The 27,759-nt window shown below is 44.6% G+C and overlaps 1 protein-coding gene across 1 annotated transcript in view; it reads right to left on the reverse strand.

The window, feature by feature from the left end:
- The window catches only part of ECPAS (Ecm29 proteasome adaptor and scaffold), a 142,019-nt gene that overhangs the window by 28,331 nt on the left and 85,929 nt on the right, over positions 1–27,759 (reverse strand). The window contains exons 24-33 of the mRNA XM_077250898.1: positions 25,304–25,427; positions 25,016–25,161; positions 24,464–24,518; positions 23,718–23,832; positions 23,367–23,435; positions 10,135–10,252; positions 8,881–9,048; positions 8,490–8,569; positions 7,311–7,416; positions 5,676–5,723 (exon numbers count right to left, since the gene is read on the reverse strand). Of these exons, the coding sequence (XP_077107013.1) occupies positions 5,676–5,723; positions 7,311–7,416; positions 8,490–8,569; positions 8,881–9,048; positions 10,135–10,252; positions 23,367–23,435; positions 23,718–23,832; positions 24,464–24,518; positions 25,016–25,161; positions 25,304–25,427 (1,029 nt within the window). The remainder of the gene's footprint in view (positions 1–5,675; positions 5,724–7,310; positions 7,417–8,489; positions 8,570–8,880; positions 9,049–10,134; positions 10,253–23,366; positions 23,436–23,717; positions 23,833–24,463; positions 24,519–25,015; positions 25,162–25,303; positions 25,428–27,759) is intronic.

Genomic DNA, 27,759 nt, shown 5'->3' on the forward strand with positions numbered 1-27,759 from the left:
TAACAAACAAATGATCTGTTTAGTAATATGGATTGTTTTGTAAAGACTGGTGACAGATAATTTTAACCCCTTCATGACCTTGGGATTTTCCATTTTTCCGTGTTCGTTTTTCGCTCCCCTCCTTCCCAGAGCCATAACTTTTTTATTTTTCCGTCAATTTGGCCATATGAGGGCTTATTTTTTGCGGGACGAGTTGTACTTTTGAACGACATCATTGGTTTTACCATGTCATGTACTAAAAAACGGGAAAAAAATTCCAAGTGCGGTGAAATTGCAAAAAAAGTGCAGTCCCACACTTGTTTTTTTTTGGCTTTTTTGCTAGGTTCACTAAATGCTAAAACTGACCTGCCATTATGATTCTCCAGGTCAGTACGAGTTCATAGACACCTAACATGACTAGGTTATTTTTTATTTAAGTGGTGAAACAAAAATACCAAAAAAAAAAAAATTGCGCCATTTTCCGATACTCGTAGCGTTTCCATTTTTCATGATCTGGGGTCGGTTGAGGGCTTATTTTTTGCGTGCCGAGCTGGCGTTTTTAATGATACTATTTGTCGCGGCGACCAAAAAAACGTAATTCTGGCGTTTCAAATTTTTTTCTCGTTACGCCGTTTAGCGATCAGGTTAATGCTTTTTTTATTGATAGATCGGGCGATTCTGAACGCCGCGATGCCAAATATGTGTAGGTTTGATTATTTTTTTTATTGATTTATTTTGAATGGGGCGAAAGGGGGGTGATTTAAACTTTATATATTTTTTAATTTTTTTAACATTTTTTTTTTACTTTTGCCATGCTTCAATAGCCTCCATGGGAGGCTAGAAGCTGGCACAACACGATCGGCTCTGCTACATAGCAGCAATCTGATGTTCGCTGCTATGTAGCAGAAATGCAGGTGTGCTGTGAGCGCCAACCACAGGGTAGCGTTCACAGCTGTCGGGGATCAGTAACCATAGAGGTCTCAAGGACCTCTATGGTTACTATTCAGAAGCATCGCCGACCTCCGATCATGTGACGGGGGTCGGCGATGAAGTCATTTCCGGCCGCCAGCGCCGGTTAAATGCCGCTATCTGCGTTTGACAGCGGCATTTAACTAGTTAATAGCGGCGGGTGAATCGCGATTTCACCCGCCGCTATTGCGGGCACATGTCAGCTGTTCAAAACAGCTGACATGTCCCGGCTTTGATGCGGGCTCACCGGGGAGCCCTGCATCAAAGAGGGGGATCTGACCTCAGATGTACTATCCCGTCCGAGGTCAGAAAGGGGTTAACCGCTTCACGACCTATGACGTATAGGTACATAATCGGTCATGTCCATGCCTTTGATTTGGGCTCTGGCGCTGAGCCTGCTTCTTTCAGTTGTCTGTCAGGTGCCTCTAACAGCCATAATCTGTTAACAAGTTAAATCCCGCTGTCAATCTCTGACAGTGGCATTTAACACGCGCTGGGCGGAAGCACGTTACAAGACCCGCCCACCGTCACCAGTCACGTGCTGATGGGTTATCATGATAGCCCGGGGTCTACATAAGATCCCCGTGCCTGCCATTCCAAATTTCCTCATGATTTATGCTACACATAGCAGTGCTGAAGCACTGCTACGTGTAGCACAGGCAATCAGATGATCGCAGCTTCAAGTCTCCTAAGGGGACTATTGTGAAGCCAGTAAAAAGAAGAAAATGTAAAAAAAAAAACAACAGTTTACTTCACTTCCCTCTTTCAAAATAAAACAATTAGTGATAAGCGAGTATGCTCGTTTAATTGAGTTTTCCGCGCACGCTCGTGTGGTCTCTGAGTATTTGTTAGTGCTTGGAGATTTCGTTTGTGTCGCCTCAGCTGCATGATTTACGACTGCTAGACAGGCTGAGTACATGTGGGGATTCCCTAGCAACCAGGCAACCCCCACATGTACTCAGGTTGTCCAGCAGCAGTAAGTCATGCAGCAGCGGCAACACAAACTAAATCTCAGAGCACGCCAAAATACTTGGAGACCACCTGAGCATGCTCTGAAGTCTCGAGTAACGAGTATACTCGCTCATCACTAAAAATGATTAAAAAAAACCCCAAAACATTCATTTGGCATCACTGCATTCAGAAATGTCAGATCTATCAAAATATAATGTAAATAATCTGATCGGTAAATGGCATAACGAGAGAAAAGAAAAAAAATCAAATAAATAGAATTCCGTTATATTTTGGCAGCTGCAACATTGCAATAAGAGGTGATCAAAATATTGTATCTAACCCGAAATATATATAATATATATATATATATATATAGCCTAACGGGTACTTCCGTCTGTTTGTAACTTCCGTAACGGAAATCCTGGGTCGCTGATTGGGGCGGGATTTGAACACCGCTTCACTTTTTACTATTGATGCTGCCTATGCAGCATCAATAGTAAAAACATAGAATGTTAAAAATAATAATAAAAAAACCCGAAACATTATATTCTCACCTTCCGAAGCCCGCCGCAACCTTTACCGCTCCGGTCCCAAGAATGCATTGGGGCAATGACTCGAGATCATGTAGCGGTGTCGCGAGATGATGACGTAGCGAGACCGCTACATGATCTCGACTCATTGCCGCAATGCATTCTTGGGACCGGAGCGCGAGGAAAATCAGTAAAGGCCTCGGCTGGATCCGGGGGCCGACGGAAGGTGAGTATATAACTATTTTTTATTTTAATTGTTTTTTTAACAGGTATATGGTGCCCACATTGCTATATACTTCGTGGGCTGTGTTATGTACTACGTGGCCTGTGTTAAATACTACGTGGGCTGTGTTAAATACTACGTGGGCTGTGTTATATACTACGTGGGCTGCGTTATATACTACGTGGGCTGCGTTATATACTACGTGGGCTGTGTTATATACTACTTGGGCTGTGTTATATACTACGTGGGCTGTGTTATATACTACGTGGGCTGTGCTATATACTACGTGGGCTGTGCTATATACTACGTGGGCTGTGTTATATACCACGTGGGCTGTTAAATACTACGTGGGCTGTGTTATATACTACGTGGGCTGTGTTATATACTACGTGGGCTGCGTTATATACTACGTGGGCTGCGTTATATACTACGTGGGCTGTGTTATATACTACGTGGGCTGTGTTATATACTACGTGGGCTGTGTTATATACTACGTGGGCTGTGTTATATACTACGTGGGCTGTGCTATATACTACGTGGGCTGTGTTATATACCACGTGGGCTGTTAAATACTACGTGGGCTGTGTTATATACTACGTGGGCTGTGTTATATACTGCGTGGGCTGTGTTATATACTGCGTGGGCTGTGTTATATACTGCGTGGGCTGTGCTATATACTACGTGGGCTGTGTTATATACTACGTGGGCTGTGTTATATACTACGTGGGCTGTGTTGTATACTACGTGGGCTATGTTATATACTACGTGGGCTGTGTTATATACTGCATGGGCTGTGTTATATACTGCGTGGGCTGTGCTATATACTACGTGGGCTGAGTTATATACTGCGTGGCTGTGCTATATACTGAGTGGCTGTGCTATATACTACGTGGGCTGTGTTACATACTGCGTGGGCTGTGTTATATACTACGTGGCTGTGCTATATACTACGTGGCTGTGCAATATACTACTTGGCTATGCTATATACATGGGGTGTGTTATGTACTACGTGGGCTGTTATATACTACGTGGCTGTGCATTCTAGAATACCCGATGCGTTAGAATCGGGCCACCATCTAGTAGTATCAATAAAAACGTTATCTCAGGGCACAAAAAAAATAAGCCATCACCGAGCCCTAGATCCTAAAAAATCGAAACGCTACTGGTTTCGGAAAATGGCGACATAAGAGAATATTTTTTTTCCTACAAATTTCTGATTTTTTTTTTCACCACTTAAAAAGAACCTATTCATGTTTGGTATCTATGTACTCTTAATGACCTAGACAACCTTTTGGCAGGTAAGTTATAGCATTTAGTGAACACAGTAAATAAAAACAAGCCCTCCGATGGCTATATTGAAGGAAAAATAAAAAAGTTTTCATTGGATAACCTAAGAAAGCCTTATCCAGCAGAACAATAGGTGTTCCCTCCATCTGTAAATATTTAAGTAAAAAGTCTGTAATTATTCTTCTTTAACTGCCTCTGGACTGCTTGGACTCTAAACGTCCAGGCTCTAAAACATCACTGCATACAAGTAGTAGCCCAGTTACATGAGTCCCTCATAGAGAAGGCACAGATGGCAATAGACCTTCTCCATCGCTGTTTACACAGCACCAAACAAGGGTGTGTATAGGTAGGGCGCAGTGTATAGGAAGGGCGCAGTGTAAAGGTAGGGCGCAGTGTAAAGGTAGGGCGCAGTGTAAAGGTAGGGCGCAGTGTAAAGGTAGGGCGCAGTGTAAAGGTAGGGCGCAGTGTAAAGGTAGGGCGCAGTGTAAAGGTAGGGCGCAGTGTATAGGTAGGGCGCAGTGTATAGGTAGGGCGCAGTGTATAGGTAGGGCACAGTGTATAGGTAGGACCCAGTGTATAGGTAGGACCCAGTGTATAGGTAGGACCCAGTGTATAGGTAGGACCCAGTGTATAGGTAGGACCCAGTGTATAGGTAGGACCCAGTGTATAGGTAGGACCCAGTGTATAGGTAGGACCCAGTGTATAGGTAGGGCGCAGTGTATAGGTAGGGTGCAGGGGCTGCTGGGTCATCGGAGAACCAGAAAGCTCTGCTATGTAGCCTTTAGGTTGCATTTCCCTTATATTTGGGGCTAATATACTAGCCCCAGTTATAGTGAAATGCCCTCCAAAAGGTCTTTTATGAACTTACGGGAAGCACAATGTGTAAGATACATGAGAAATAAAATGAATACATAAAAAAAAACACTAGACCCTCCCCTTAAAAATAAAACATGTCCGATATACACAAATATTTGCTACAGACTATGGAATACATTTTTAAAGGAATTTTGTTAGTCCTTTGTGGTCATAAAAAACAGAATACGACAGTAACATAAAAATGAAGCCCTATGTATCACGACAAAAGATGCAAAAATTACATGAATATTTCAAAGAGAACAATATTTACAGCTCTTTAAGCTGCGTGTAAAAAAAACTCCAAAAATATGCTTGGTCGGGATATTCAACCAGTTCAAGGCCATTTACTCCCATTCCTATTAAATAAACTAGCAGGCTACCAGTATAGAACCTGCGTGTCCATGATCAGTAACTGTAATAGGAGCCTTTGTGAAACATCTCAAACAAGGATAGATTGGAGACAGTACTCGGACAATACACGACAGGGAGATGTCCAACATCCCCCATTTTACCATGATCTTACCAATTATATGAAAACTAGATGGTGGCCCGATTCTAACGCATCGGGTATTCTAGAATATGTATGTAAGTCGCGCTGTGAGTGGGGGTTAAATTCCGCGCCAATATCGCTGATTGGACGCACCCGGCTGGCCGATCAGCGAAGCGTGGTTCAAATCTGGCGCCAATTCGCGGCTGGACTGCGCCTGTCGCTGATTGGTCGCGGCCGGCCGGGCACGACCAATGACCGAAGCGGTGTTTAAATACCGCGCCAATATCGCTGATTGGTCGCGGCGAGCCGTGCGCGACCAATCACTAATTACAAGTCAGTTGACAAGCATACATGGTATTTTACAAGGATAATGGTGAAAACAGGAGTATACCTTGCTTAAAGTTTTCAAAGCCAGTTCTGCTGCTTTCCGGACTGACTCCTGGTGAGAAATAAAGGAAAACAGCAAGAATGTGAATACAAATAGACATCTCAGCTGAAGACTTTGCCTCATTTTTCAAGCGGAAGATTGAGAACATCAGAGACAGTTTTAGTCGACAACCCCCAGAGCCCTTCCTCCCAACTACCCAGCCCTCCACCTCCAAAACCAACTTCTCCACCATTACAGAAGATTGACTCTCCACTCTACTCTCAAGATCGCATCTCACCACCTGTGCACTTGACCCGATCCCTTCCCACTTTATCCCAAACCTCGCCACAGTCTTCTTCCCAACCCTAACCCATCTCTTCAACCTATCACTAACAACTGGTATTTTCCCCTCAAGCTTTAAACATGCCTCAATCACACCTATCCTCAAAAAGCTCTCTCTTGACCCATCCTCTGTATCAAGCTATCGCCCTATATCACTTCTCCCCTATGCCTCAAAACTACTGGAACAACACGTCCATCTTTGAACTGTCCTCCCATCTATCTTCCTGCTCCCTGCTTCCATTACAGTAAACGGCTGCCCACTCTCCCCAGTCCCAAAAGATCGTTGTCTCGGGGTAATCCTTGACTCTGATCTCTCCTTCAAACCACATATACAAGCCCTTTCCACTTCCTGCCGCCTTCAACTCAAAAAAATTTCATGGATCAGTACATTCCTAACCCAAGAGTCTGCAAAAACCCTAGTACATGCCCTCATCATCTCCCGCCTCGACTACTCTAACCTCCTGCTCTGTGGCCTCCCCTCTAACACTTTCGCACCCCTCCAATCTATTCTAAACTCTGCTGCCTGACTAATCCACCTGTCCCCCCACTATTCCCCAGCCTCTCCCCTCTGTCAATCCCTTCACTGGCTCCCCATTGCCCAGAGACTCCAGTACAAAACCCTAACCGTGACATACAAAGCCATCCACAACCTGTCTCCTCCATACATCTGTGACCTCGTCTCGTCTGTGACTGGTACTTTCCTGCACGCAGCCTCCGATCCTCACAAGATCTCCTGCACGCAGCCTCCGATCCTCACAAGATCTCCTTCTCTACTCCCCTCTTATCTCCTCTTCCCACAATCGCATACAAGATTTCTCTCACGCATCACCCCTACTCTGGCACTCTCTACCACAACATATCAGACTCTCACCTACCATCGAAACCTTCAAAAAGAACCTGAAGACCCACCTCTTCCGACAAGCCTACAACCTGCAGTAACCACCGATCAACCAAACCACTGCACGACCAGCTCTATCCTCACCTACTGTATCCTCACCCATCCCTTGTAGATTGTGAGCCTTCGCAGGCAGGGTCCTCTCTCCTGTACCAGTTGTGACTTGTATTGTTCAAGATTATTGTACTTGTTTTTACTATGTATACCCCTCCTCACATGTAAAGCGCCATGGAATAAATGGCGCTATAATAATAAATAATAATAATGGTACAGGAGACTGTATGAAAATGGAAGTCAATTACTGAACTCACGAATAGCCCTCATGGGACACTACAATAAACCAGTGTTTGAATTGTTGGGTGCCTGTGCATAAAGTGCTGTGTGCCACATAGCCGAGTATCACACCCACAAAACAAGTTTACCTTTATATCATCTTGGACTCTGAAGAGCGTCTCCCATATCTCAGGAAGTTTGTCGACAACATCGTCAAGCTGACGTCCACGTAGTAAGTCATTTAATGCTAAACAGCTGAAACAAAGGGCAAACAACACAAATTCCACTACTACTATCAACAATACCAAGTGCACAGTTTTTATTAGGACTTCTCGGATAACAAGCAATCAGTAGATTCTTTAATATTAGTAAATTTAAAGATATTTTAGTTAAATTGATATATATGGGTTACATTTGCTCTGGCAGTAGGTCACATTATGTAGTAATGTGTACAAACAAGATTTAACGCATAGATGACAAGGCAACGCATAGATGATTCAGGCTAGCCGTAGAATAGAACCTGTCAGCAGATACATGCTGCCCGAACCAAAGGCAGCAAGTATCAGTCACTAGCTGTATCATCACAGCCAGTCATGTTTGACCAGTCAGACGGGCGGTTCACCGTCTCCTTCTCCCCACCCCCTGCCATGGATTGAAAGGTCTTTCTCTATGTTTTTCCCTGTAACACTGCAGCGTTTCAGAGTCAAACATACACGGCTGAGATTTTATAACCAGTATCTGATTCATGCGGTTATGTTCCGCTTAATGTGTCTGTACATGAGGAATAACACTATTTCTGGTTATTATTCGACTTACATCCTGTATTTTCCATCAGCTGTCCTCTCTTCATGCCCTCTTTCTATGTTTTACATTGACACAATACACAGAGACACATGGGATTAAATCTCTACTGTCGGTTTGAAGTTCAGAATCAGCAGTAGTGTGGAGGACATAAGTACTCAGCAGTGTTGCCGTGTATCCAGCTTTGGGGTGAGCTATACCACTTGCTAGAAATCAGCAGCGCTGTTCTCTCTCTGCTCTCCCCCTCACCTCTCTGTACACTTTTATAGACAGCTCTATTCTCACCCCTAAGTGAGCTGGCAGTCAGTCGTGAGAAGGATAAATCTTAGCTGTTTTATAGCGTTCACGAGGCAGGAGAAGAAGTGGTTTATAAGTGTAGAAAGAAGGACACTTCTCCAATAAGATACTGTACATTACAATGTTTCTTATACTCACTTTTAGATTTATTTACTCCCAGTTTGCTGAAATAACTGATCATTTAATGGTAAAGCAGCGACTTGCTTGATTCATACAACCTAACTACATACCTGGATTCACGGATCCTCCATAGGTTACTTGTAAGATTATTTATTAAATCTTGAAGAATTTCTGTCAGGTACTTATCCACCTGGAAAGAATGTGACAGTTTTACAACTTTGAACAACTTTCAACAGATTATTCTGAGCATTAACATTTTAGAAATATACCAAATTCTAGTTTTATAAAAAGACCATCGATGTATGACATTTTATAATGAAAAACAACATGTTAGACATGTAATACAGTAAAGTTTTAAGTGTTAAGGAAAACCTGAAAATCTTTTTGTAGAGAACAAAATTGTGAAAAATTGCTTATTGATCTTGGTCCATTAGCCATTAATGCTGACGTTTTGTGTCTTGCTCATAGGTGACCCCCTGCTTCGCATTAGCATAGACTCACCGTAGCCTTGTCAGTGACTAGAGCATTCCAAATACTAGTCATAGCCTGACGGATTCCAGTGTTGGGGTCAAACTGATAGCGATACAAACGTGGGACCAGCTGTGACATAAAAGGAGCAAGCTGTTCTCCAGCTCTGGTGGCAATCACATTGAAGCCAAATGCTGCACCCTAAACAGAAAGAGGAAAAATACAAGCAGATAAGATTCCACTTTTAATTACACAAATATGTGCAATGAATAGGGTAAATCGTAAGGAAAAACAGCTTTAGCTTCCGTCAGGGTATGCAGAAGGTGGAAACTGTTTTAGTGGTATCTACAAAATAACGTCAGTCACAACTGTGGCCACCTTTAGGGCATTGCTCTGCAAACAGAGGCCGTACACCAGAATGTCCACACAATGTAAAATAGAAGATTCAGGTCACCTACTTTCATTCCTCTTTGTACAGATTTGAAGTTTCCATACTCATTTGTAGGTGCTTTGGGCAATGGACAGGTGTATACAATGCAGCCCCCATGTGCAGCAACCCGCTTTGCTTTTTGTTCTGAGACCTATCATAGACAGCATTAACTCCTTTAGCAATGTGTTTCTGTGAGACAGGACAGGAAGGTCTAGCCTTTGCTTTGAAGCCCATCAATAAGCCTTGGGTGCTCATGACTTATTGGTTTGCTGGATGTCTTTGGACTACTTTTCATTAATATTATCCACAGCATACTGGGATCACCCCACAAGATCTACCATTTTGAAGATGGCGTGACCCAGTCAACTTGCCCTCACAATGTGGTCATTATAAAAGTTACTCAGATCCTTATGTTTGCTCATTTTCTCTTTTTTCAGCACGCCAACTTCAGGACCAAAAGTTCACTTGTTGCCGATTGTACACCACCACCCCATGACAAGTGCCATTGTCACTAGATAATGAGTGATGTTCACTTCACCGGTGAAGTTGTTTAGCCACGTACCACACAGGAGTAACTGCACATGGTTTTACTCCAAAATGCACTTTAATTTTTAGCCAAGTGGCAAGTATGGGTGAAGCTCCTGTTTTGTATGTGCCTAACTTGTACTGGACATTAGTAGTTATACATGCAGACAGATCCAAGGACAGGACAAATAAAGGTAAAAATATGGGTTGAGGAGTCGAATAATGGTAACTCTTGAATGGAGTGAGGGTTTGCCAGTGAAACCGGTAGTGTGCTCTGAAAACAAGTACTCTAGGAGAAACTCTAAAATGTACCTACAAATGAAGGCTCTTACCTTCCTTGAGTTCCACATAGCATGGTGGTTAGCCAAATTCATAAACTTGTACACGAGATCTGGTTGGCTAAGATCACTAGCCAGTGCACACAGCTCCTTGTAGGTGGACAGCCCCTGTCTTTGGAAAATCATGAATGAGAAGAAATAAAAGTATACACATTGCCTTCTTGTACACTATTCCTATCTTATGAAAGTCTTACTTTTCAATTTACAGCACGTCATGCGATGAAAATTAATGGCTTTAGAACAATGCCTATGCCCATAGCATATTCGGATCATAATACAATACATATCATTGGCACAGGGAGTCCAGAATATAATGAGTGGTTTCTTACGAACTCGGGTGTACTGTGAACATGTCTACACGCTTTCTTTTAGACCCAAAATATACTATTTCTGCCAGTCTGCTTTGCATACATTGCTGGAGATAAACCATTTCACAGTGATCATAAGGGGACTTATTCTACCAGCCAAGAGGTGGTCTGGTCTATTCCTATGGCTCCCGTCCAGATCTTCAAAGTCTAATTTATTCTCATGTTCTAAATATTCATCATAATATCATTATCATAATCACCATTTAAACAAGATTTCCAATTAAATGGTGAAGTTATCCATATACTTATAAATAAAAATAACCATTTTTAGTAGGTAGTGTGCACATGCTGCGTTTTTGTCATGGTTTTTCTTTGTCTAGATTTATCACAAAACCTGAATGGTTTCCTGATGACAGCAAAGTGAATAAGAATCCTGAAATCTCAAGCACACACTGGTTATTTTGACTTGCAGATTAGGTGCAGATTTATGTACACACATTAAGTATCTGGAACAGAAAAGTGTGCACCGTTTCTGTATGTCTTGTTAGGAAAAATGCTGAGTGAACTGGGTGTGTTTTTGATATATATTTTTCTTAGATGTGTGTTTCCTGCAGATTTTCCCCACTCATTAATATGGATGAAATCTGCAACAAAAAATGCTGAAAAAATTGACACGCTTCAGATTTAACCAATAAGTGACCAAGCCAATTTTGACCCTTAATGACCAGGCCAATATTTACAATTCTGACCACTGTCACTTTATGAGGTGTTAACTCTGGAACGCTTCAACTGATCGCACTGATTCATGACATATTGTACTTCCTAATAATGGTAAAATTTGTTCGATATGACTTGCGTTTATCAAAAAAATCGGAAATTTGGCAAAAATTTCACAATTTTCAAACTTTTCATTTTTTTGCCCTTAAATCAGAGATTTGTGTCACACAAAAAAGTTAATAAAAAAAATATTTCCCACATGTCTACTTTACATCAGAGCAATTTTGGAAACATATTTTTGTTAGGATGTTATAAGGGTTAAAAGTTGACCAATGATTTCTCAGTTTCCCAACAAAGTTTACAAAACAATTTTTTTAGGGACCACCTCACATTTGAAGTGACTCTGAGGGGCCCATATGACAGAAAATACCCAAAAGTGACACCATTCTAAAAACTGCACCGCTCAAGGTGTGCAAAATCACATTCAAAAGGTTTATTAACAATTCAGGTGCTTCACGAGAACTTAAACAATGTGGAAGGAAAAAATTAAAATTTAACTTTTTCACTAAAAACTTACTTTAGACCCCAACTTTTTTATTTTCACAAGGGTAACAGGAGAAAATGGAACAGAAAAGAGGGATTTTTGGTACTTACCGTAAAATCTCTTTCTTGGAGCCTTCATTGGGGGACACAGGACAACCATGGGTGTATGCTGCTGCTGCTAGGAGGCTGACACTATGCAAAAAAGGAAAAAGGCGTAGCTCCTCCCCGGCAGTATACACCCACCGACAGGCACCAAGCACCTCAGTTAGTGCAAAAAGCAGTAGGAGAAGCGACAGAACTCATAACAGTAAAAGTACCAACTCAACTAGGGTCTCCAGGCCCCAAACACGGTACCAGAACAAACCAGTAGGGAGGGTGCTGTGTCCCCCAATGAAGGCTCCAAGAAAGAGATTTTACGGTAAGTACCAAAAATCCCTCTTTCTTTATCGCTTCATTGGGGGACACAGGACAACCATGGGACGTCCAAAAGCAGTCCCGGAAAAGGGTGGGTAGAAAGGAAAAGAGAAAAGGTCTCAGGTCGGCCGGTGTGCGACCGCCGCCTGCAGTACCTTCCTACCAAGACCTGCATCGGACGAGGCTTGGGTATGAACCCGATAGAATCTCGTAAACGTGTGCAAAGACGACCAGGTTGCGGCCTTGCAAACTTGTAAGGCGGAGGCCTGGTGGCGAACAGCCCAAGAAGCTCCGACAGCTCTGGTGGAGTGAGCTCGCACCCCCGGGGGAGGACGTGCCTCATGAACATGGTACGATTCTGAAATTGCCGAGCGAATCCAGCGCGAAATGGTGGATTTAGACGCTTGAAAGCCCTTCCGACGACCTTCAGAAACGACAAGGAGAGAATCGGATTGACGGAAGGGAGCGGTTCTAGAAAGATAGACCTGAATGGCCCTGACCACGTCAAGCTTGTGAAGAGACTTCTCCAAAGGATGAGCCGGAGAAGGGCAAAATGATGGAAGGACAATGTCTTTGTTGATGTGAAAAGCCGAGACCACCTTGGGAAGGAATTCAGGAACCGGTCGAAGAACGACCTTATCCTGATGAAGAATCAGGAAAGGGGAACGACATGACAGGGCTGCCAACTCGGAGACCCTCCTGATGGATGTAATGGCAATGAGGAAGGCGACCTTCCAATAGAGAAGGGAAAAGGGCACGTCATGAAGAGGCTCAAAGGGAGCAGCCTGAAGAGCGCCAAGGACCAGGTTAAGGTCCCAAGGTTCCAAGGGAGGATGGAAAGGAGGGGCGATATGCGCAACTCCCTGTAGAAAAGTCCGAACCTGGTGAATGGAGGAAAGGTCACTCTGGAAGAGAATCGACAGAGCGGACACTTGTCCCTTGAGAGTGCTGAGGGATAAGCCCGAATCGAGACCAGACTGGAGGAAACCGAGAAGATCCGGAAGAGAAAAGGACATTGGAAAAACTTCATTGGTTTCGCACCAGCGAAAGAACGCTTTCCAGTACCTATGGTAGATGCGGGAAGGAGCCGGTTTTCTGGCTCTGATCATGGTCTGTATGACCTGGGAAGAGAGACCAGAGTTTTTCAAGACTGCAGCCTCAACGGCCATGCCATTAAACTCAGCGACTGAGAACTCTGGTGGTAAAGAGGTCCCTGCGAAAGGAGATCTGGCCGATCCAGGAGTCTCCAAGGAGTGTCCGCGAGCATGTTTACGAGCTTGGCGTACCACGGCCGCCTTGGCCAGTCCGGCGCTATCAGTATGACTGGAATCCCTTCCAACTTGATCTTCTTTACCACCCTTGGAATCAAGGGGAGGGGTGGGAACAGGCAGGGAAACAAACTGGGACCATGGAATTACCAGGGCGTCGTGGCCGACGGCAAGAGGATCCCGGGACCTGGCGACAAACTGAGGGACCTTGTGGTTCATCCGGGACGCCATAAGATCGACGTCTGGCGTACCCCAGCGGAGGCAAATTTGATTGAAGACTGCTGGGTGGAGAGACCACTCGCCCGCTGCTAGGCCCTGGCGACTGAGAAAGTCGGCTGCCCAGTTTTCGACCCCGGGGATATGACGGCTGATATGGCCGGAATGTGGCGTTCCGCCCACCGAAGAATCTTTGCCACTTCTGCCATTACTTGGCTGCTGCGTGTCCCGCCCTGGTGGTTTAAGTACACCACGGCCGTGGCATTGTCTGACTGGATGCGGACGGGAAAATTCAACAGAAGAGACTGCCAGCGGATTAACGCAAGGAAGATTGCCCTGATCTCCAGAAGGTTGATGGGAAGGAGAGCTTCCTGGGTGGTCCAACGGCCCTGAGCCGTGTGTTGTCGGAAGACTGCTCCCCACCCGGGAAGGCTGGCATCGGTGGTGATGACCTGCCACTGAAGGGGAAGAAATGATCTTCCTCTCAGGAGAGAGGAGGACAACGTCCACCGTTTGAGAAGGTGGACCGCCTTGAGGAGTACTGAGAACTTGTCCTCTGGGAGGAAGACCCGAGCTAAGTTCTTGTCGAACACCATGCCCAGGAAGGACAGTCGTTGGGATGGAATCAGAGAGGATTTGGTCCGGTTGATAATCCAGCCGAGACGGGTCAGGGTGTCCAAGGATCAAACAAAATATAATATGTGATAAAAATCAGTCAAATAAATTTGTGAATAATATGTGTGTATATGCTTCATCAGGGAGTTCGCTCCCTGATGAAGCAGTGAGCGAAATGGCGTTGGAGTGGTGTGTGCAGGGCAGTGGTACTCCTAACTGGTCAGTATTCATAATATATTTTGGCACATTTGGCAGCGCTTTTACTGGGTAATATATAATTATTTGTTTTTTGTTTTTGGCTCACAACTTTTGTGGACACACTGGTTGTTTTGTATGCAATTTATTTTTTATTGCACTATTGCACTTTATTATGAATTGATTTATTTTGCTGCACACAATAGGTGTGTGTGTGTATATATGGATATACACACATATTATTCACAAATTTATTTGACTGATTTTTATCACATATTATATTATTAAATTATTATTTGCTGCATTATATATATTTTTATGTTTATTATACTGATCAGTTTGGACTTGCCCTGTCTTGCACATACGGGATTTTTATATATTTTTTTATCTATCCCTAAGAAAACCTCGATTGGAGGAGATACATATTATCTATAGTTGTATGTTTTATATGCTTAATAAATAAATATCTGTTGTAGATTATACAATTTTAATAATAATAAAAATTTCCATACGTTTTGGTGATGTTTTTTGTGATTGCAATTTATTTTTAATAAAAAATATATTTTATTTAACCCCTTAGTGACAGAGCCAATTTGGTACTTAATGACCGAGCCAATTTTTACAATTCTGACCAGTGTCACTTTATGAGGTTATAACTCTGGAACGCTTTATCGGATCCCGCTGATTCTGAGATTGTTTTTTCGTGACATGTTGTACTTCAAGTTAGTGGTAACATTTCTTCGATATTACTTGCAATTATTTATGAAAAAAATGGAAATATGGCGAAAATTTAAAAAATTTTGCAATTTTCAAACTTTGTATTTTTATGCCCTTAAATCAGAGAGATATGTCACAAAAAATAGTTAATAAATAACATTTCTCACATGTCTACTTTACATCAGCACAATTTTGGAAACAATTTTTTTTTTTGTTAGGGAGTTATAAGGGTTAAAAGTTGACCAGCAATTTCTCATTTTTACAACACCATGTTTTTTTTAGGGACCACATCACCTTTGAAGTGATTTTGAGGGGTCTATATGATAGAAAATAACCAAGTGTGACACCATTCTAAAAACTGCACCCCTCAAGCTGCTCAAAACCACATTCAAGAAGTTTATTAACCCTTTACGTACTTCACAGGAACTAAAACAATGTGGAAGAAAAAAATGAACATTTAACTTTTTTTTGCAAACATTTTACTTCAGAACCATTTTTTTTTTTATTTTCACAAGTGTAAAAACAGAAATTTAACCACAAATTTTGTTGTGCAATTTTTCCTGAGTACGCCGATACCCCATATGTGGAGGTAAACCACTGTTTGGGCGCACCGCAGAGCTTGGAAGTGAAGGAGCACCGTTTGACTGTTTCAATGCAGAATTGGCTGGAATTGAGATCGGACGCCATGTCGCGTTTGGAGAGCCCCTAATGTGCCTAAACAGTGGAAACCCCCCACAAGTGACACCATTTTGGAAACTAGACCCCCCAAGGAACTTATCTAGATGTGTGGTGAGCACTTTGAACCCCCAAGTGCTTCACAGAAGTTTATAACGTAGAGCCGTGAAAATAAAAAATCGCATTTGTTTTCACAAAAATGATTTTTTCGCCCACAAATTCTTATTTTCACAAGGGTAACAGGAGAAATTAGACCACAAAAGTTGTTGTGCAATTTCTCCTGAGTACGTCGATACCCCATATATGGGGGTAAACCACTGTTTGGGCGCACCGCAGAGCTTGGAAGAGAAGGAGTGTCGTTTTACTTTTTCAATGTAGAATTGGCTGGAATTGAGATCGGACGCCATGTCACGTTTGGAGAGCCGCTGATGTGCCTAAACAGTAGAGACCCCCCACATATGACACCATTTTGGAAACTAGACCCCTTAAGGAACTTATCTAGATGTGTGGTGAGCACTTTAAACCCCCAGGTGCTTCACAGAACTTTATAACGTAGAGCCGTGAAAATAAAAAAAAATCGCATTTTTTCTACAAAAATGATCTTTTTGCCTCCAAATTTTTATTTTACCAAGGGTAACAGGAGAAAATGGACCCCAGAAGCTGTTGTACAATTTGTCTTGAGTACGCCGACACCCCATATGTGGGGGTAAACCACTGTTTGGGCGCATGGCTGAGCTCGGAAGCAAAGGAGCGCCATTTGACTTTTCAATGCAAAATTGACTGGAATTGAGATCGGACGCCATGTCGCGTTTGGAGAGCCCCTGATGTGCCTAAACAGCAGAAACCCCCAACAAGTGACCCCATTTTGGAAAATAGACCCCCCAAGGAACTTATCTAGATATGTGGTGAGAACTTTGAATGCCCAAGTGCTTCACAGAAGTTTATAATGCAGAGTCGTGAAAATAAAAAATATTTTTTTTCCCACAAAAAATATTTTTTTAGCCCCCAAATTTTTATTTTCACAAGGGTAACAAGAGAAATTGGACCCCAAAAGTTGTTGTCCAATTTGTCCTGTGTATGCTGGTACCCCATATGTGGGGGTAAACCACTGTTTGGGCGCACGGCAGAGCTCGGAAGGGAAGGAGCGCCATTTTGGAATGCAGACTTTGATAGAATTGTCTGCGGGCGTTATGTTGCGTTTGCAGACCCCTAATGTACCTAAACAGTAGAAACCCCCACAAGTGACCAAATTTTGGAAACTAGACCCCCTAAGGAACTTATCTAGATATGTGGTGAGAACTTTGAAAGCTCAAGTGCTTCACAGAAATTTATAATGCAGAGTAGTGAAAATAAAAAAAAAAATTTTTTTCCAACAAAAAAGATTTTTAGCCCCCAAGTTTTTATTTTCACAAGGGTAACAGGAGAAATTGGACCCCAAAAGTTGTTGTCCAATTTATCCCGAGTACGCTGATGCCCCATATGTGGGGGTAAACCACTGTTTGGGCGCACGGCAGAGCTCAGAAGGGAGGGAGTACCATTTGACTTTTTTAGCGCAAAATTGGCTGTCGTGTTTGGAGACCCCCTGATGTACCTAAACAGTGGAAACCCCCCAATTCTAACTCCAACCCTAACCCCAACACAGCCCTAACCCTAATCTCAACCCGATCCATAATCCTGATCACAACCCTAACGATAATCACAACCCTAACCCCAAAACAGCCCTAATCTCAACCCTAACCATAACCCTAATCAAAACCCTAAATCCAACACACCCCTAACCCTAATCCCAACCCTAACCCTAATCCCAACCCTAATCCCAAACGTAACACTAATCCCAACCCTAATCCAAACCCTAACCCTAATCCCAACTCTAACCCTAACTTTAGCCCCAACCCTAACTTTAGCCCCAACCCTAACCATAACTTTAGCCCCCGTCGTCACAAAAAAAGTTCAATGTAACCTTTTTTTTTTGTACGTCGCGTCCGCCATTTCCGGGGATGCGTGGCCGTAACTCTGCCCCCTCCTCCCCAGGACATAGACTGGGCAGCGGATGCGTTGAAAAACTGCATCTGCTGCCCACGTTGTGCACAATTTTCACAACGTGCGTCGGTACATCGGGCCGACGCATTGCGACCGCCCCGTACCGACGCAAGTGTGAAAGAAGCCTAAGGCTACTTTCACACTAGCGTCGTACTCGGCCCATCGCAGTGTGTCGGGCCGACGTACCGACGCTAGCGTTGTAAGCGCCGCACAACGGGTGCAGCGGATGCTGTTTTTTCAACGCATCCGCTGCCCCATTGTGAGGTGCGGGGAGGCGGGGGCGGAGTTCCGGCCACGCATGCGCGGTCGGAAATGGCGGACACGTCGCACAAAAAAGTTACATGTAGTTTTTTTTGTGTCGACGGTCCGCCGAAGCACGACGCATCCGTCGCACGACGGATGCGACATGTGGCAATCCGTCGCAATGCGTCGCTAATGCAAGCCAATGGAGAAAAAACGCATCCTGCAAGCACTTTTGCAGGATGCGTTTTTTCTCCAACGACGCATTGCGACGGAAGCCAAAAAACGCTAGTGTGAAAGTAGCCTAACCCTAACCCTAACCCTAAATTTAGCCCCAACCCTAACCCTAACTCTAACCCTAACCCTAACCCTAACTCTAACCCTAATTTTAGCCCCAACTTGTCTTCTCCTGCCGGCCGGCAGATGGCAGCAGATGGCGGGCGCACTGCGCATGCGCCCGCCATGATGAAAAAGCCGGCTGGCAGGAGAAGACAGAAGAGGACCCAGGGACCCCGGGTGAGTATGATAGGGTCCCCGAATCCCCCTATTTCTCTGTCCTCTGATGTGCGATCACATCAGAGGACAGAGAAATAACTGATCGCTTTTTTTTGCGGTCGCCGGTAAACTGTTAATTACCGGCGATCGCAAAGCAGGGGTCGGTGCAAACCGACCCCGATCATGTTCTTTGGGGTCTCGGCTACCCCCGGCAGCCGAGACCCCAAAGAACATCCGGGTGCCGGGCGCACTGCGCGTGCGCCCGCCATTTTTTCCCGGAAAAAAGATGGCGGCGCCCATGGGGAGACACGAGGAGCACCGGGGGAGGTAGGTAAGTATTGGGGGGCTATTGGGGGCCATCGGGGACCACATTTCTCTGTCCTCCGATGTGCGATCACATCGGAGGACAGAGAAATTAAACGGCAAATCGCGTTTTTTTTTTTTGTTGCGACCGCCGGTAAACGGTTAATTACCGGCGATCGCAACTCGGGGGTCGGTAAAAACCCCCCGAATCATGTTCTCTGGGGTCTCGGCTACCCTCGGCAACCGAGACCCCAGAGAAATCCGACTCTGGGGGGGCGCTATTCACTTTTTCCACAGCGCCGTTAATTAACGGCGCTGTGGATTAAGTACCCTTAGCGGCCGCCGTTAAAAGGCGTATCGGCGGTCGTTAAGGGGTTAATATAATCTGGTCTGAAGGAAATTTTTTAAGGGTTCATTTCGTCTTTGAAGAGAAGCCTGCCTCCCACCCTGGAAAGACTCCCAGGTGGGGGCGACCCGTCACTTGGAAAGGTATCTGTTGGAGCGAGGTCCGGAAGACCTGGGAGGTGGAGCCCTGGATCTCCACATGGGAGCTGGCTTGTAAGAGGGTTTTCTACGTTCACCCGTGGTAGCGGGTCGCTGTTGTTGCGAAGAGGAATCTGAGGCTGTAAACGGACAAAAGGGGCGAAATGTTCGAGGAGCCTTTGGGTTAAAGAAGCGTTTTGGCTTGGACTGGGGGAGAGAGGTACTCTTGCCCCCAGTCGCGTCTAAGATAATTTGATCCAGACGAGCGCCAAAAAGCCTGGAACCTTGAAACGCCAAGTTGGTGAGAGACTTTTTGGAAGTAGCATCTGCATTCCATGTTTTGAGCCAAAGAATGCAGCGCATAGCGACAATGTTGCTGCTTGCCCTGGTTGAACAGGCTGCTGCATCTAAGGAGGCAGTGAGAAGGTATTTCCCTAAGTGGTTAATCTGGTCGGCGAGGTCAGCCAGCTCGGTAGGGGAGGCCGAAGCCAAAATGCCTCGGCGGAGAATCTTGGCCCAGGCAGATATGGCCTTAGCCACCCATGTGGAAGCAAAGCTGGGGCAGAGGGAAGAACCCGTTGCCTCAAAAGCTGATTTGGCCAGCGCCTCAATTTGTCTGTCCGATGCGTCCTTAAGCGACGCGCCGTCCGGTAAGGAGAGAACAGTCTTGGAGGAAAGATGGGAGATCGGTGGATCGACCTTGGGAGATTCAGCCCACTTGGAGAGAAGATCGGTGCTAAAGGGATAGAGCACGTCCAGATGTTTTCTACCCGAAAAACGTTTTTCGGGATGTTCCCAGTGTTTAGACAGGGTAGACTCAAACTCCTCATGGGTAGGAAAGGAGCGAGAGGGACGCTTCACCCACTTAAAGGAGACAGAGGAATCCTGGGGGGAAACCTCATCTTGTTTTAGTTTGAGGGTTAGCGATATAGCCGAAATAAGACTATCTACGACAGCCTGCATGCTAGAAGTCTGGTCTGAATCGGAGTCAGAACCGGACTGGGAATCCACATCAGACCCAATGTCCTCCTCCGAAGAGGGGAATTGGGAGGAGGAGAGCAGCTTGAGCGCTGCGGAGGGACCTGGAGAACCAGACGAAGAGCCAGACAGAGTCATCTTTCTAGAGCGGCTGGCTGATTTGTCTCCCTGTGGTTCAGGGTCAGGTGCGGCCGACTCGCCATGGAAGACGGTCGGAGCGCTGGTGGCTGAAGGCTGTGGAAGACGTTCAAGCGCCTGGACCAGGGACTGAGATACCTTAGTCAAATCAGAGACCGACTGCGAGATAGCAACGGCCCACTCAGGGGGAGGGAGAGCGCTCCCATCCCGAGAGTCAGAAGCTTCCTGCGGGGCAGACATGGCAGGAGGACTGCAGGACTGGCAGAGAGGCGACGATTGGCCTACAGACCACTTTATCTTACAACGAGCACAGGCGTAGTGAGTTATGGTAGGTTTGGTAAAGAAGGCTCCAGAAGAGTTGGACATAAGGATATTCTGCAGCACTATACTACAGAAAAGGCTAAAGGGCCTACAGTGGTATGGATAATACCAGGGAGGGGCCAATATAGCGTCGCAATCCTACCGCACCGCAGAGCAGAGTTATCTGTGTCCCCCAACACACGATGTCTCCTGTGCACGGAGCTGCTGAAGCAGGAAGTGCCAGCAGAGAAGAAGGGGCGGTGCTGTACTGAGAGGAATAAGCCAAGGCTCCTGATAGGGCCGCACTGAAAGGGAAGGGTGTGCCCGGGATGTAAAAACCCCTCTGAGTGGAGGAGGAAAAGAGCGCCGAACAAGGAGGGGGCATGGCCTATCGGAGGAGGCGTGGCCGGCCGCAGTGGTGAAAAGTGAAAGTGAAAGTAAAAAACGGCCTTGACTGTGTGAAAGCACTGTACATTTAGACAGGGAAATACTGCTGCGGGGGAGCGGCTGCTGAAGCGCTGGTACCTGCATGTTCCGGTTCCACAGGTAGAGGGAGAGAGGATCGACCAGGGGCCCGATGAGAGAGGGGTCGCTGGAACAGAATCCTTCGTCCAGAAGACGGCCTCGACCCCAAAACAAGGGGGAGGGTCACCGCTGGTGACCACCGTCGCCCTCTCCGAGGAGAGGGGTGAGGGGGACTGTTTGGCAAGGACCGCCACCATAAAGACCCGGGAGCACCTGGGAGGGTGACAGGGGATAATGTCCTGCCGGCGGTCTGAGAGCTGCGATGCGGACGACACCACACTGCTCGCTCAGCCGCCCTCCTGGGGAGGCAGGGTGAAAGATTGCACCCTGAATCCCTGAATGCTGTATCTGAAAAAGAAAAGCCAAAATGTTAATTAAAACAACAAAACCTGTAAAGGAATCAAGATTAGCAGCGGATCTGAAGATCCAGGTCCGCCTCCTACAGACACTAAGCACAAACTGAGGTGCTTGGTGCCTGTCGGTGGGTGTATACTGCCGGGGAGGAGCTACGCCTTTTTCCTTTTTTGCATAGTGTCAGCCTCCTAGCAGCAGCAGCATACACCCATGGTTGTCCTCTGTCCTCCAATGAAGCGATAAAGAAATGTGTTGTGCAATAACTCCTAAGTATGCCAATACTCCATATGTGGAGGAATACTACTATTTGGGTGCACGACAGAGCTCGGAAGGGAAGGAGAAACGTTTGACTTTTTGTAAGCAATATTGGCTGCAATCGATGGCGGGTGCCATGTCACGTTTGGAGAGCCCCCGATGTGCCTAAACAGTGGAAACCCCCACAAGTGAACCCAGTTTGTAAACCACACCCCTCAAGGATTTTATGCAGGGGCATTTTGAACCCACAGGTACTAAACAAAACTTGATAACATTAGGTCGTCATATTGAATATGTCGTCATTAGTGTTGAGAGCAAGTGCTCGCTACTCTAGTTTGCATCGGCTGCTTGGATATGCACCGAATATCGTGGGTGTTCGAGCCCCTGCCCCACATGTTTTGTGGCTGTTAGACACCCCCAAAAAAAACATACGGGAATCTGCGATACTCGGTGCATACCAGAGCACTCGATGCAAACTTGAGTATCGAGCACTTGTGCTTAACACTAGCCGTCATATCGTAATTTTTTTTTTTTTTTTTTAAAAAAGACCAATTCTAACTCCAACCCCAACACATCCCTCACCCCAACCCTAACACAACCCTAAAGCCAACCCTAACCCCAACTCATAACACAGCCCGAACCCTAACTGCAAAGAATAGAATAAATTTAAAAAATATATTTTTGAATTTTTATGTAACTACGGGGGTGACAAAGTTTGATTTACTACTTTTTTATTTTGATCACTGTGATTAGGATCTATCACAGTGATCAAAATGAACCAATAGGAAAAGTTTCCTATTGTTACTGGCCGGCAGATCTCGGCAGTGCCCATGCACCTGCCATTTTCTTCCAGAAAAATGAAGCAGAGGGCCAGGGGATGGAGCCAGAGAGTACGGGGATGGCGGAGGTATTGAGGGGCCTCAATGCACCCCATTTCACTCTCCTTTGATATATTAGATCATATCAGAGAAGAGACAAATGAATTGTAAATTTGAATTTTTTTTTTCTTTTGTGATCGCCGTTATTCGGTGACAGGGGACCGTAAACACCTCTCCAGGTCGCTAAAACCCTGGAGATTTTCTGACTCTGGAGGGGCGCTATACCCTTATTTCTCAGCGCCGTTAAACAGTGGTGCTGAGGAATAAGTACCTTTAACTGTCACCATTAAAATCAGCGGTCATTAAGGAGTTAAATCTGCAAGGAAAAAATAAGCATGACACTTCAGGATTCTCATTCACTTTGCTGGCATCAGGAAACCCTTCAGGTTTTGTGACAAAGCTGTGCAAAAAAAAAAGCAACAAAAACTCAAATTGTGCACACAATTATTTAGAGATACTGGCACTTTTCCGTTTGGTTGCTGTGGCCAATTTAACAAGGGTAAAACAAAAATAAATTAAGTGTAACCATACTGGCCGTCACCTTAGCGTTTTAGAAGATGTAAACTTACCCATCTGGAGCTTTGCCTATGGATGAGCCTTGAAAAACCTCAGTGTCTCCAGAAACTTCGTGTTTTACCCTGAAATAAAGCATTAATAGTCTAAAAACAAACACAAAAAAAAGCAACAGACATATCAACAACTGCTGATTATTCTGCTCCTGTTGTAGCAATGTTACCCATTAAATCATTATTAGCAACAACCATGCACAAAATCCAGTCCGAAATGTCTCAACTATAGAAAATGTACACGCAGCTGCAGACAGTTACGGAAACTCTACATTACACCGGCGTGGTGAAATATCACCTTAGCATTAGCAATATCAGTTACACACACACTGAGAACACAAGGAGTCACAGTACCTTTTCCCAGTCATGAGTGTGTCCACAAGTATGGACACCAGCTCCTGTTGGTCTTGTTCACTGCCCAGTTCATATACCAACCCAAGACCTTTCGAAGCAACATCCTGGCTAAGTTCTGCAACAGATTTTGTGCAATTATCAAATATTTTCCAAGGAGTTAGGCTGATAAATGGACTGAGACATTAATTGTATAAGCGTCTATAAACAGTAGCTATATTTAAGATTCTCCAATAGATGTATAGATAATTTATAGGGCAGCTATGACTAGCTTTCACTGTATTTAATAGTGTTGGTCATTGCTTCTGGTTGTACAGGATTATTTATAAGCATAAGAGGAGGAAAATCAATAATCTCTCTAATATTTCATTCTATAGTTGATTTTATTGTGGTCCTGATGTTTTACCATACGGTAAAGGTGGTACAATATTTTTGCAATATCTTCCTTCTATGCCAGGTTACGATCCCTTGAGGTTTTAGCCCTGAAGGCTGTTGAGATATTGCACTGAGATACCACCTAAATCAGTGCAATCACGAAGCCCTCATTATTAAAAGTAAAATAATATCTGCTTATTACATGGCTTGAATAGAGGAAAATGTGTGTAGATGTGGGGACGGTGCTGTATTTAGTGATTTGGAGTGAATAACTGCAAATAATCAGATCTGTTGCATGTACCACTTTAAATATTGCTATGAAATACTATAAAAGTCGCATTGAAGAATCCAATTCAAGGCACAAAAGTACATACCATCATTATCAGAAAGGACCGATATAAAGGCACTTTGGATTTCTTTCAGCTTGGACTGTAAAAGAAAGAAAAATTAAGTTGCACCCGCATGCAAGTATAAACATATATGTGGTACTAATGATGGCCACCCACGAGATTATTTTCACAAAACTGCCACTAATCTAATATGTCCAGACTCTTACTCTATGGCAGATACCAATGGAAAGAATGAAGAGTGTATGATTTCAACACTACCAATCTTCTGTGCAAATGGCAGATGAACTGCCAATGGGGGTCCATACCGGTGGGAGTTCGATAACCAGGACCCCCACTGATCAGCTGTTTGGAGCTATGTACACTCCCATAGTGATCAGATGTGTCCAGAACTAGCACACCACAGCTCCGTACACTGTGTAGTGTCTTTGGTATCCATTTAGAGACATTATGGATATCACAGTCATAGAAAACTCCTTTACTTTCTAAGATAATATGACAATATATGCATCTGAATGAAAGACCACAATCTACATATATACCAGCCAGACTGTAAGAGACAGTAGCCTTATAACCCACCTTTATTTCCTGGTGTTCGCTAAGTTTCTTGACAAGAGATAGCAGCCATATACATGACGCCTGTCTGACATGTGGATTCACACTGACAACATGCCTGGTAAGAATCTGGTCCAACACCCATGTAACAACATCATTGTCTTTTACACCTAATGTACCAATGATAAACAGCATTCAAGTTATACACACAGAAGACTAACATATACAGAAAGAAAAAATGTTAGAAAAACAAACTGGTTTGGTGCTTAGGATGTGTATTGATGCGGCGTGCTAATAGTAGACCCGAGTTACCTGCACATGGGTGATAATCATCCTCAGCTACAATCCAAACATCACGGGCGGCAGTGGACTTTGTTCCGACAGCTGCATTTGTGATCGCCTCCCCTATAGTAAACTGGAGCTCAATCTGTTTTGCCTAAAAAAGGAAGGTGAATGTTAAAAAGGGTTTTCCCACAAATAAAATACCTTTTATTCAATCGATCTTAGAATAATAATCATTTCTACAATTGGATGTGTGTATATAAAATGTTCCTGTGCTGAGATAATCCTTTAAATCTGCCCCTACTGTGTAATGGCCGTTTCTGACCATGCAGGGACATGGTCTGATTATACCACATCTCTTGGGCAGGGGAGGAAGCAAAAGAGTATACAGACGGGACAGCAGGGGATCACAGCTGCTGCTTTCTGTGAGGGATCACAGCTGCTGCTTTCTGTGAGGCAAAACAGGTTTTAAAGAGAACCTGTCACCCCCCCCCAGTCGTTTCAAACTAAAAGAGCCACCTTGTGCAGCAGTAATGCTGCATTCTGACAAGGTGGCTTTTAGTTCTGGGTGCTGTAACTAGAGAAATAATCAGTTTTTTAATTTGTCAGAAATACCTTGTCTTCAGTTAAGGAGGCAGGCGTTTCCCCCCTGCAGCAGACTCTCAAATCTTCTTGGTGGCGCCGGGCGCTGCCTCCTCATCGCTGTTTTGAAGATAGCCAGCGCCTGCGCTCTTTTTTCCTGCCTGGTGCAGGCGCAGTGAACGCTGCCCGTCTTTCCTCATATGCAGTCTAGCTGACTGCGCCTGTGTGGCCGCCCTGCTTGTGAATCCCAGCCCCGCAATGTGTATAAATCATAAGTTGGCTGGGGCTGGGATTCACAAGCAGGGCAGCCACACAGGCGCAGTCAACTGGACTGCATATGAGGAAAGACGGGCAGCGCTCACTGCGCCTGCACCAGGCAGGAAAAAAGAGCGCAGGAGCCAGCTAGTTTCAAAACAGCGCTGAGGAGGCGGCGCCAAGAAGATGTGAGTGACGGCTGTGTGGCGTCTAAAGCAGGGGGGAAACGCCGGCCTCCTTGACTGAAGACAAGGTATTTTGGACAAATTAAAAAACGGATTATTTCTGCAGTTACAGCACCCAGAACTAAAAGAGCCACCTTGTCAGAATGCAGCATTACTGCTGCACAAGGTGGCTCTCTTAGTTTGAAAAGACTGGGGGGGGGTGACAGATTCCCTTTAACAGATTGTCGGTAAGTTATTAGTCAATCTTATTTTACAGCATTCTAAGAAATGAAGAGCTAGAGAACCACTTGGGTACCTGTCACCATGAAATGACTATTCAAACCAAGAACAAAAAGTTGTTGTATCTTTAGCATGACCAAACAGTGCACCTTCCCACCTTACTGACTTTCCATATATTTGTATCCTCCTCTGGCTTCTGTAATCTTAGAGGTGTAAGTCAAGAAAGAGGGGGACAGAGATAGATAAAAAAAAAGTAGGTGGGAAGGTGTATCGAACTGCTTAACCAAGCGAAGGGCGCATGGAGCGCCTGTGCCTTATTTGAACAGTCCATTTTTGCTGACAGATTCCCCTTACTCACAGAGGAGCTCGCCTCAGAGTGAATGGAAAGTCAATACAATACACTTTTTGGTAACAAAGCACTGAAGGCATGTGGGATTGTAGCAGAATACTACTCAAGACATGTTAATGCTAAACTTAGTATATTCACAAGCAGTGATATTTTATGTTTCACTTAAATGCACATAATGCAATTGTGTTTCTTAAAAAATGTTGTCCCATTTATCTTCTACAGCTTCTGGATTTCGCTGTATATAACTGGCCATAAAGTAAGCTGATGGTGAATATGTCAAGCACTTTCTGACGGCAGGGTCTGTAGCTAGAAACATGTAACTACAAATTCATTTTTAGCATAAAAGTCAGATATTTGAGTTTAAAGCCATTTCTGGGAGGAGCAGACATTTATGCCATCAATGCAAATCCATCCACAGAATGTTAACTTAAAGGGGTTGCCCACTACTGGACAAACCCAAGTTCAACAATTCAGGACACCATATAAAATAAAAACAGAGCATAGTCACCTCCTGCGCTGTTCCCAGAGAATGTTAGCCCTCCCCCGTCCATAATAAAACATTATAGGGGGGGTCTCATGGACACACAGGCCCTGAAAAACAACTTGTTGGCCTTTATTGAGTGGTTTATGAGGTAAACTGGAATATTATAGGTAGCTGTGGTAATAAGACCATGAGCAGTTTAAACCGGTTATTTCCAGTTGTTTTGCGCTTAAAATAACGGTTTCTCATTGGTGGGTTGGTGTTTGGCGGGCTTTTTCTGTTTATAAAAAGCCCTGAATTTATGAAATTACCTCATTCAATGGTTCCCTGAAGAAACCGAAGATACCAGGTGAAGGATGGAGAGCCTATTACAACAGATCCTGACCAGGGCCGGCCAGGAGGACGGGGCGGACTG

This window comes from Ranitomeya variabilis, chromosome 1 (assembly GCF_051348905.1).
Source record: "Ranitomeya variabilis isolate aRanVar5 chromosome 1, aRanVar5.hap1, whole genome shotgun sequence".
NCBI lineage: Eukaryota > Metazoa > Chordata > Amphibia > Anura > Dendrobatidae > Ranitomeya > Ranitomeya variabilis.